The 11086-nt window shown below is 40.9% G+C and overlaps 1 protein-coding gene across 1 annotated transcript; it reads right to left on the minus strand.

The window, feature by feature from the left end:
* Nucleotides 1–516: 516 nt before the first annotated feature.
* ift27 (intraflagellar transport 27 homolog (Chlamydomonas)) lies at nt 517–10965 on the minus strand. The gene is made up of 7 exons (XM_031751115.2): nt 10795–10965; nt 10262–10341; nt 3110–3169; nt 2548–2607; nt 2202–2319; nt 1002–1111; nt 517–845 (listed from the first exon to the last, which is right to left on the minus strand). Exons 1-7 carry the CDS (start codon nt 10826–10828, stop codon nt 741–743), a joined length of 567 nt encoding a protein of 188 aa, XP_031606975.1. The 5' UTR covers nt 10829–10965; the 3' UTR covers nt 517–740.
* Between the last annotated feature and the right edge of the window lie 121 nt (nt 10966–11086).

An 11086-nucleotide genomic window follows, 5' to 3' on the forward strand; every position in this document is an offset into this window, starting at 1 on the left:
GAGGCAGAGAAAGAACAAGGACATGGCTTTGACCTGGTTTGAATGGGAGAGCGCTAATTAGAACGGTGATTACTGGTTGTTAGCGCCGCACAGGGGACATGACTGAAATGATGTGCGAGGGCTGCAGCCAGGGAGTTAACACAGCAAGGGAGAAAGAAACTGAACGGAAAAGAGAAGAAACAGCAAGTAACATTCAGTGAATGCAAAAAAAAAGCCAAGTGAGGCAAAGCTGACGCCAGGAAATAAAAAAAAGAAAAGATAACGAGGGCGAGTGAAAGAGGCAGAAAATAAGAAGAGGAGATCAAACATTTGTGTTGCCTAAAATCAGGAACAACCACTGCGACAGAAGAGGAGTCGTAAGAAGAAAAAAGGAGGTACAGACACCCCCCACCCCCACAATGAGCTGAAGTGCTATTGTGGTTTTGGTAATCACCCAACCATCGATGTGAAAGAAAACCTCTACTATCTGAGCACAGAGGAAACACACGGATAAGAGAGAACACGGCTAATCACTTATTATCAGAGAAAAACAACTTTATTTGTGGTCATAGTAAAATATCTGTCTGAACAAGCTATTCCTTTGCTTGTGTGGTAGAAAACAGTGTTTTGCTGTGTATTATCTGAATTTGTAAGAGTTTCAAAGGCCCTCAGTCGATGAAATTCTCTCAGCAGAGATACTTTGTATCCTCCTAATGGTGAAAAATCAAGCTGTGTGGTAAGTGGGGTAGGGTGGTGGTGGTCTAGCCTGGATTAAGGTTTTGGATGGTCTCACGGTGCTCTTGGTACAGAGAATGGAAGGCCTGAGCTAAACAGAGGAGAGGAGCATCACAGTTTTCCATCTCTTTCTGTAAAAGACAAACATAAACAGACAGAAATGCAGGCAGCAGTTACTGTATTATAAAAAGATACAAAGATTATCCTGCATAGTTCATCCTTCAGATGTGGGAACTGTTAATGTCTGCCATGAACACTATGTCGATGTGCGCAATAAGCTAACTCACAGCTGAAGTCTCGTGGTACTCCAGTCCCCGACTCTGTGCCCATTCCTTGGCCACAGATGCTTGTACCTCTCTTCTAGCAGACAGATCTGACTTGTTGCCCACCAGGACACCTGGAACACACACAAACACAAAGATGCACTTAGAGATGCACATAAACACAGATTCAAGACTTATTCCAGAAGTGTTGTTGTTTGTTTAGTTAATGCTTGGAAACTTTTGTTTAAAGATTTGTAGTTAAATGTGTCTTTTTCTTTTTTTTGGTGGGTTGCAAAGTGGGTTACAGGGGTGCAGCAAGAACGCTAAAGCTGCATAAACAGCTCACCTAACATGACACTAACAGGCTAGATGGGTATCAGCTGTGCTATCGTCTCATCTGGGCTGACATTGGGTCCACATACTCAGGAAATTCAAAAATTTCAAAGATTTTAAATTTATTTGTCAGTATGGATTCTTCTGTAACTTTTATGGCATCAGACTAAGTGATGCACTTTGAGATGTTTGTAAAGATTTGGGGTCTTTATTTAACTTTTAACAAGCTAAAGCAGAACAGTTTATCTGGTTCTTACCAATTTGTTAATTATTGAAATAAATTCACATCAACGGCAACTGCTGACATATTACACTGTCATTATTCCTTATTTATTCAAACAAAATGCAGAAACAATGTCTGAAAAGCTAAGTACACCTCAGAGCAATAACTTATTCAACAAATTCAGAGTTCCATTTTTCTCCAAACACTGTGCACTATGAGCAAACACATCCCCTTTGGTTTCATCTGTCTAAAAGATTTTGTTACATAAGTCTTGTGGTTTGTTCAGTTAATGTTTCGAAACGTTGATTAGAGATGTGTACTCAAATGTATTTTTTTCAGGGAGATGGTGGGTTGCAAAGTGGGTTACATGTGTAAGTTGGCTCAGCTGATACCCTTCTACACGTACAACTGGCTATCTTATGTAACACATGCTGTTTATGCAGCTTTAGCCTTCCTTGCTGCACATCTGTAAGCCACTTTGGAAGCCACCTCAATTTGACATTCTCATTTTATCTTGGAGCTGAGAGCGTCTCAGAGCAGAAACTTGTGACCATATTAAAATTACTGCAGCTGGTAATATCAGTCTTCTTCTGACCACAGTGGTCTTGATTGATTTCCCTCCCTTTTATTTTCCGTTTCCCAGTATTTCATGTTCTGTGAGGTGTTACCTGGAACATGGAGACCCTGGCAATGAGCACGGACTCGTTCCAGCCAGCGGCTGCAGTTAGCAAAAGACTGCTCACTGGACAGGTCGAAAACCAGGCACAGCAACGAAGGTTCCCCCCACTATAGAAAGGAACGTAACGAGTGGTGATGAGGTGGGAAATGTTGGTTTTTATATACAAGGAATGAGGGAAGTGGGACAGACACATGATTGGTCCCACATCGGCTTACTTCTCTCTACTCGTGTAGCAAATCAAATAATACTTTACTATGACAGGAGGTGAAGCTCCGGATGATGAATTTATCTAGTACCATGCAGATTAAAAAAAAAATCCAGGGAACAAGTCTCACCATTTTCTCACAGGAATCCACTAATGTCTCCTTCCCTGCAGAGTCTATGATGTAGAGCTCCTGGAGGGGAAAAGCAGAGAAAGGGGGAGACGGACGAGGTGTTATTCACGGGAAGTTAATCAAATTACTTCACATTTTCTTTTATAAGGACATTAATCTTAGAACTACAATACTGCCAAATAGCATACTGAATTCAGATGAAGAAATAACAATATTATATGTCTGGGAAAGCTTCTTCCACACTGAGTGATGGATTCCAATTGTCAGCATTTTAAAAACAGACTGGCGACTGCCAGTGCTTCCCCTCAGCCTCCTAGTCGACACAACTATCAATTTCAAAATCCTACATGGCCTTGTTCTCTAGTTATTGCATTCACAAACTTAAGTGTCCAAACGCCCCACTGGGCGGGGTGACGACAATACTCCATCAGCCTTTTACAACCATGGCTGAGAGATGAACTTTAAGCTGTGGTTGGGTGGCTAATATCTGGTGCTTCATTCAACAAAATGTAGCCTCCACCTAGAGTCCTGCAATGGATTCCAGGCACATGGTTGCACTCACCACGCTGTCATTGGTTGCTGGGATGTTGATACACTTCATCAGCAGCTCCACGCCTGTTGTCTGCCAAACAAACAAGGCTACAAATGTTAAATTAGTTATGTGACGTAAAGCTAAAATAAACCTCTTCATGATGGATCTGGCATGCCTTTGTCATAAACAATCATTCTTTCTGTCACATTATGGGCGTGCCTGTCAAAATGCATTTACAATCTGCAACAGTTTTGAAGAGAAGAGAAGAGAAGAGAAGAGAAGAGAAGAGAAGAGAAGAGAAGAGAAGTTTGTTGTCAGAGAGTTACCACTGTCTAGTCTGATGTATGGCAAATGTCAATACATGTTGACTGTTGTTCTGATTTGGCGCTATACTTAATTGAATTTAAAGTATTTTAAGCCTTTAAATCACCTAATGTTATGGTAGCATTTGTTTGTAGCCATACTGAGCTGATGTACTTATGTGTCATATTCAGTTTCCTTTTTTCTTATCTGACTATTTAGCTTTAAATGGTCCACTATGTTCTAAGTTCTTGCTCCCTACTTTGTGCTGTTATTTAGAGGTAAGCAAGTATTTTACAAAGGACTTTTAGAACACTTTCACTAAAAACAGCTGCCTACAGCAACCGAAACTGACATGACAGTAAACCAAAGCAGAAAACAACTTGGCCATTAACTCAAGACGGGAGTCAACAGAGGCCATTTAAAAAAAGAGTAGGTATAACTGTAAATGTTTCTTTTTTAGAGTTATATCTACTGTGAAAGAGAAAAAAAGCTGACTGTTTCTATGTGAAAGAAACACAGAAACAGTCAGTGTGAGTTTTTCTCTTTTGTCAAAACAAATAGCTGGTATAGCTGTTTACTAAAATGAATGTTGACTGTTCATCACACAAAAGCAGTTGCAAAAATATTTTGAAACAATAAGAATGACACAGAAAGAGCTGTAGTGGCTGTAAACCTTCCTCCTCCTTTGCAAGGTGGAGGCAGCTGTTTTTTGAATCTGCCCCAAACTACAGTTCAGGAAACATCAGCTATTTGAACTTTGGTCAAACTGTCTTAATGTTAAACAAACTGCTGAAGGTAGTTGGGATCTTTTAGTATCTGTACTAAAAGATCCCAACTACCTTCAGCAGATAGAGGTAGCTGTTAAAGGAGATAAAGTGCAGGACGATATCACAAATTCACCTTCTTTACAGGCTACGAGATCTAAAGAAATCCTAAATGGACCAGATAGTTGCAGGCTGCCTTTCCCCCTCCAACTATTCACTGGTATGAGATCAGTGATGACCTTGAAGAAGTGAGTCGAGGTTTCTTCACATCAGCATCTAACTCTAAATTGATCTGATCTCCTGAGCTCACACTTAACGAAGCATGTCAAATGCAAGAGACTAAAATCCTGCAAACACACACGCACACACAAACGCACCGTGGACACTCACTGCCTCTGTGAAATACACACACACACACCTCCGACCAACATTTACCCAATTCATACACACGCAGAGTTCATAACAAGCATCCAGCAGTACACACACGGACCATGCTGCAGTCCCACTTCAGAGCGGTCTAATGAGCTGGTGTGATGCATAGGAAGCTTCTTGCTGGAATGTCAATGAGAGCCTATTAGTAGCAAATAAACTTGGAATATTGCTAACAGGCTGTCTGACATTTTCAAAGGAGGACGTGAGCGGAATGGCTGACAGCCTCGGCTACCCTTCAAAATCAAAAGTTGAAGAACATGAGGGATGACTTGGGCGTCTGCAGAAGGATTAACCCTTCACAGCACCGGTTAAGCCCCGTGAAAGAAACACATATTGTGTCCTGTTTCCATCAGCATTTAAATCTTAAACTGAAAGCTGTGGGACAGAGTTACTGGTATTAGAGTAGAAAGGTCACCTGTGGAGTACCCCAGGGATTGGTGATTTACAATCATGATATCAGTTAATATTTTTAAAAATGACACTAATTTATATTGCTCTAAGGGAAATTTTTTTTTGCAGCAAACCTAGCTATTGGAAGAATCTGGAATAAAATAAATAGAAGCAAAAGACCTTGTAAATACTTTGTCGTCCATTTATAGTTTTTTAAATATCCTATCCCTATCCCTGTAAAAACACGCTAATCAGCTCCAGGAATGTGCACCCCAGCAAATTCACTCCATTCATCCAAAGGTCAGATCGTGCAGACCTCAAAGAAACCACGAAAAAACCCAAGAGTTACATCTCTGTGGGTGAACGTGGTTCAGGGGGTTGAGAAGCTGAACTTGTAACCGGAAGGTTGCTGGTTCGATCGCCTGCTCTGTCTGTCTCGGTCGTTGTGTCCTTGGGCAAGACACTTCACCTACTGGTGTTGGCCAGAGGGTCCAATGGCGCGATATGGCAGCCTCGCTTCTGTCAGTCTGCCCCAGGGCAGCTGTGGCTACAACTGTAGCTGCCTCCACCAGTGTGTGTGAATGTGAGAGTGAATGAATAGTGGAATTGTAAAGTGCTTTGAGGTTCACGAAAAGCGCTATATAAATGCAATCCATTATCATTATCATTATCTCAGATTATACCAGCCTCAGCTAGCATGCTAAAGGCTAAAGTTCATGACAGAAAAAAGACTGAACAAGTACGGCTTGTTTGCAAGGACTGCCAGGAGAAACCCTCTTTTCTCTAAAAACAACATGGCAGTACAGCTTAGGTTTGCAAAGTTACATCTACACGAACCACAAGATGTCTGGAACAATATCCTTTGGACAGTAGAGACCAAAGTGGAGCAAATCTAGAGCAGAATGACTGAAAAAATAAAGAATCAAGGGGTTGCAATGGCCCAGTCCAAGCCCAGATCTCAACCCAATTGAAATACTGTGGCCAAAGTAAGAAAAAAAGTGCTCACAAATCTCAATAAACTAAAGCAAACTCGTACAGGAAAAATTCTTTTGAAGCTTATTCATAAGTTCAATAAGGGAGATCTGTAGTCACACATCTGTCTACTTGCCAGGTATTGGCGGCTAATCTAAGCTTTACATCACTTCCACTTTCCCACACTGTCAAGCTGATTGTGACATCACTGGTCTAGTCCAATCATCTTTCTGCTGGCCTTCTTTAGGCCAATCAGCCTTCACTCCGCATACTTTAAATCTCACTGCATATCTGTCATTCTCCTTTGCAGACGCCTTCGTCTACTCCACCTCCTCCGCATCACCGCCTCTCCTTAGTCACTCAGGCCCTATTCAGGCCTCCATCTTCATCTCCACCACCAGAGTCTACACTCCAGGGGATCTTGTCCTAATCCCTATCACTGCTGGGATGTTGTTCTGCTGTGATGGATCATTGGAGTCTAGCCGCCAAATGCCTCAAATTTAATTCTTTACATCGACAAATCATGTTCAATTCCTTCTAATGATCTCTCGTTACTGAACTACAATGATGCAGAAAACTGATAAAGTCATACAGAGAATGATTACTTCAAGTTAGTGCTGCTAGAAGTGGTTCAACAAGCTACTGAATCAATGGGCGTACTTAGTTTTTTACAGGAGTGCAAAGAGTCCTGTTAAACAACCCAACTCAAAACACTGTTCAAAGTAACAAGAAGCAAAGAAAGGTCTATGGAGTCAGAACAAGAGGGAACATTAACGTGTTCAACAGTCCTGAGTAAGGGTTCTTTCTCTTGGGCGAAGCTCGGTAGATGTAAATATTCATACTTCTTGTTCAAATGCTGGAATTGAAGGCAAATTTGTACATTTCACTATTACTACCCTCTTGAAAATACAAAGTAACTTCTGGATGAAAAATTCATGGTTTAAGAGCTTCATTTTTTTTTTCCAAAGTCAAGTTCCTTTTACATGAAGCACTTTACACCAAGTGAGTTAAGAAGTTAAAAATATTTCAACTAATATCAGGCAAGCGGTTGGCCACAAATAGGTGTTTTAACAGTTGCATAGCAACAGCAAAGACTGTGACCAGCAATTCCCCATGAGCATTTCTTTCAGAGTATTCAGCTAATAAAGTGGTGTCAACTGGACACAGAGCCTTGATTTACTGGCACAAATGCAGACCTGTATTTCTCTCCACCTACTTTCAAAGCGGCATTGCTTCTTCTCTTCTTATTTTCCTGTTTGTTGTGTATTTGAAGATTTTCACACAACTCCACCTGTATCATTTCTTTAGATCTACTCATATTAGCTGCATTAGTTAAAAAGATGTCCAATAGTTTTACCTGGCATTCAGCGATGGTGCATGCTAGGCCATTACAAATTGAAAAGGCCGCCCAATTGCAGCCTCTTTCTACTTTGTCAATGACCTGCTAGTTCACCGTGAAGAGACACACACAGCATCACAAACAAGTGCCTACTGTATCAAGCCTATGCAGTATGAAGAAACTCATCCCTGTTGTTTTTTTTGTGTGTATGCTGGTGTGTGTGTTTGCTAGTTAAGTACCTGTTCTGGTGGCTTTCCAGAATCCTGCTGTATTAATTATCGACGTTCCTGTCACCTCAGAAGCCCCCTAACTGCTGACATAGCAAGATCTGAGCAACCACACAGGCACATGCATGCACACACACTCGCACACGCACACTTGGCCTTTGTCCAGTAATTCATACACCAACCTGTTCTGTACCATAACCACTGCACGGCTTTATGGTAAAGTCACTAAATGTGAGTGGTTGTGTGTTGAGAGAAAACAGCATGAATATGTATCCATACTCACGAGTTAATGCATGTACCGCACCTACACTTTCTTACTTTTGCAGTGCACTAGCCCTTTAGAAAACTGAGGGAATCGCTGAACAGCCATGCCGCCATACATCACAGAGTCAGGTTAATGACATGGTTCCTTTTGTCGTGTAGATTAGCATAAATAATGCAGATAAAACCTTCTCTGCGTCAGCATTAATTGCTACATTATGCTGTTGTGCACTTCAGTGATTCCTGTAGTAAAGACCTCTGCAGGTCCTTGAAAAGCCTGCAAGAAGTTCCACTAAAGAAACTACATGCAATATAAACATAGTCCTCTTTGACTAATATTAGACATGTTGATTTGCTATTGATGTATAATTACATCTTACTGTTTCATTAATTTGAAAATTCTACAGTTCTTGACTGATTGAGCAAATGCGGAGTAAACGGCTACATGTGATTAACTGTGCACGGTTACTCACTGCTTAACTGCTATGCCTATATCTATAAATACATCTAGAGCCTTCTAAGACCTTAATAGGTCTCAGGAAGGTTAATACTAGTTATCAGAACAAGTGTGCCTACTAAAAAAGCACATTTTGCCAATTACATGCTGATTAGCTGCTGCAGTGTCAGGCAGGACTGAACGCCTGGATTTCTGAGCACTTCACAGCACACAGATAAGGCTATTCCCTACAAACTACTATCTATTCTGTGCTGGCAGTGAGCCAGCATTGCACTTCATGAGCTGCTCCTTCAAACCCAATTCACCTCACTTACCCAGCCTGAATACAAAAACATAAGCCTGTGGCTAGTCACGGAGTACACCCCGATCTGTAAATCCCTGAACAACTTGTTTTACAGCTCCATTCCTCTGCTGATTGTGTGAATGGAGTACAACACATCCCTACTTACTGTTATAAGACATGTTATGCTGCCTACCCCACATACACTGCAGTATGTCTGGCAGTGAGCTCACTTTCTCTGTGTTATGTGACAGTGCTACACCAGGGGGCAGTTTCTCAGATGTGGACGGCTGCAGATGTCACAGACAAGTAGTCATTCTATTATACTTTGTTCGAGCCTGCTTGAAGTCCACGTGAAGGACATATCCATAGCTGGTACGTTGGTGCAAAAACTGAAAGGCATGCTGACATCCGCTCTGAGCCTCACATTCACCCTTTCACAACAAAATTAGTCAATCGGACCAAGTGTATACTTAAATACACAAAGTATAGCAGCTCCTCTATATGAACCAGGAAGGCCAAACCCATTTTACATTGCCACATTCAACTAATTCTGATCTTCAGTGAGCCAAACCAGAAAAAAAAATCCTTTCCGTCTGTGTAAAGAATTATAACTACACATTTAAGCCCCAAGAAATCTTAATATGAAAAAGAAGAGCAATTTCAACATTATGTCTCAGTTTTTCTATGTGATAAAGACCAAAAAAAGTCAACAGTCAACAGTGAAAAACTGAAACTTTTCTGTAATTTAACTGTTTATCTGTTACTTATTTACTTATACTAATTAAGTAAGTAATTAAATGGTATAGGTGTAGTATGAATGGCCACAGGGGAAGTCTTTATCAGCAGGGAAAGCTTAAAACCTATTAAATTTAAAGCTTTTGCCAGGTGACAAAAATGATGTCAAACTGACGTCACATCTACTTGGCCACGATACCACTTGAGTGTCGCTCTGGCCGGCCAAGTACCTTTTGATTTTGGAACCTGGGGCATTGCAGGCAATCCAACCAATGAAGGTTGATGATATGAGTGCCGTTTTTTTTTCTGCCATTTTAATGATATATCAGTACATGAGCTCGGAGATCCACAGATTATACAGAGGGAAATATTGCAAAAAAAAAAAAAAAAAAAAAACCAAGGAAAAAGAGGAATATGCTTTTATAACTTCTATGCTTCTGGTTTTGACTTCTCCTGTACCAGTGACAATATGGAAATTTTGTCTGAGTGGCAACATCTATCGTTCAGGAGAATACGGGTACCCCCACTTTATAAACTGAATGAAATGACCAATGAGCAGAACAAAAGACTGTCCTAACCCTACAGATTAGTCTAAAGCAATGATGTCAAACTCATTTTATACCGCTGACCACACACACCACACGTTGATCTCACGTGGGCCTAACAAGCGAAACTTTCTGTCATTGTAAAGATGTTTAACTACAAATTATCACATAGAGATCTGTGCTAGCTCAACAAACTGTCCTGTATTTACAAAACACATTTTTTTTATTCACAGTAAACGTTGATTTTGTTACATATTTCTATAGATGGTGGAAAAAACAGGCACTTTTCTATCATTCAGTTGTTTATCTTCTAGTTAATTCCTTTTGTTTTGCATTAATGGGAAAAGCTGTAAAACTTATGAAAGGAGGGCCTTATTTTGGACACATCGGATCTAAAGTACGAAGACTCACTTCACTCATGTGTGCTTTTAGTGACTGCAGTCACTAAAAGCGCACATGTGTTAATGCTCTCACCATGCTGTAATTCTTCTGGAAGAGAGTGCCATCGCTGTAGAACATATGAGAAAGAGCACTTTTGCCCACTGCAGCATCTCCTACAGACACACAGACACAGGGAAGAATACAAATATGACAGCCTGTGGTTGTGTTTACGATGTAGTTTTTGTGAATTAATAATTAATAGTTTAATTTGTGTTTAAGGAGTTCGTTCTCGACAGAATTCATAATTAACCCCCCTCATTATCAGGGAGTTTTAGAGTTTAGTGTCTGGTTCACCATCAATTCTCTGAGTTGAAACATCATCACTCGGCAGTGATTGGCTTGTGTAAGCTAAATGACTGTAGCTACATGATAAAAGAGACCCAACAAACATAATCTTTTATATATGAAATAGTATCAGGCTTGTATTTGTCGTCAGTCCTATAACAAGTAGGTTGAATCTGAAACATAAGAAGGACACGGCCTGTGGCTGGGGATGTTTCTGTAGTAAAAGGCTAGCTTTAGCCCCCGTTCCTTATTTATCAAGTGGGCCGCTTTGAAAACCTTACCGACCAGCAGACATCTCGCCCTTAACTTGACCATTACATGGGATGACTTCCGGTCTCTGTCAGGTAAAATTCTCTTGAAGCTAATCGAGCTATGTTTCGCTGTTTATCGGTCCATATGCGATGGACTATCCTTCCTGCAGCCTCGGGAACATGGACACAAAGCGTCTCTTAGCAACCAGCCACGGGGCTGTTTCATTGGTCCAGCCGGCGAGGACGTAATCGCGTAATCGTGTTTTCATTGGTTTTCTGTGAGGACGTAAAGGAAGCAAAAGGCTACTTTTGCAGAGTCTGT

This window comes from Oreochromis aureus, linkage group 6, assembly GCF_013358895.1.
Source record: "Oreochromis aureus strain Israel breed Guangdong linkage group 6, ZZ_aureus, whole genome shotgun sequence".
In the NCBI taxonomy this organism is placed as follows: domain Eukaryota; kingdom Metazoa; phylum Chordata; class Actinopteri; order Cichliformes; family Cichlidae; genus Oreochromis; species Oreochromis aureus.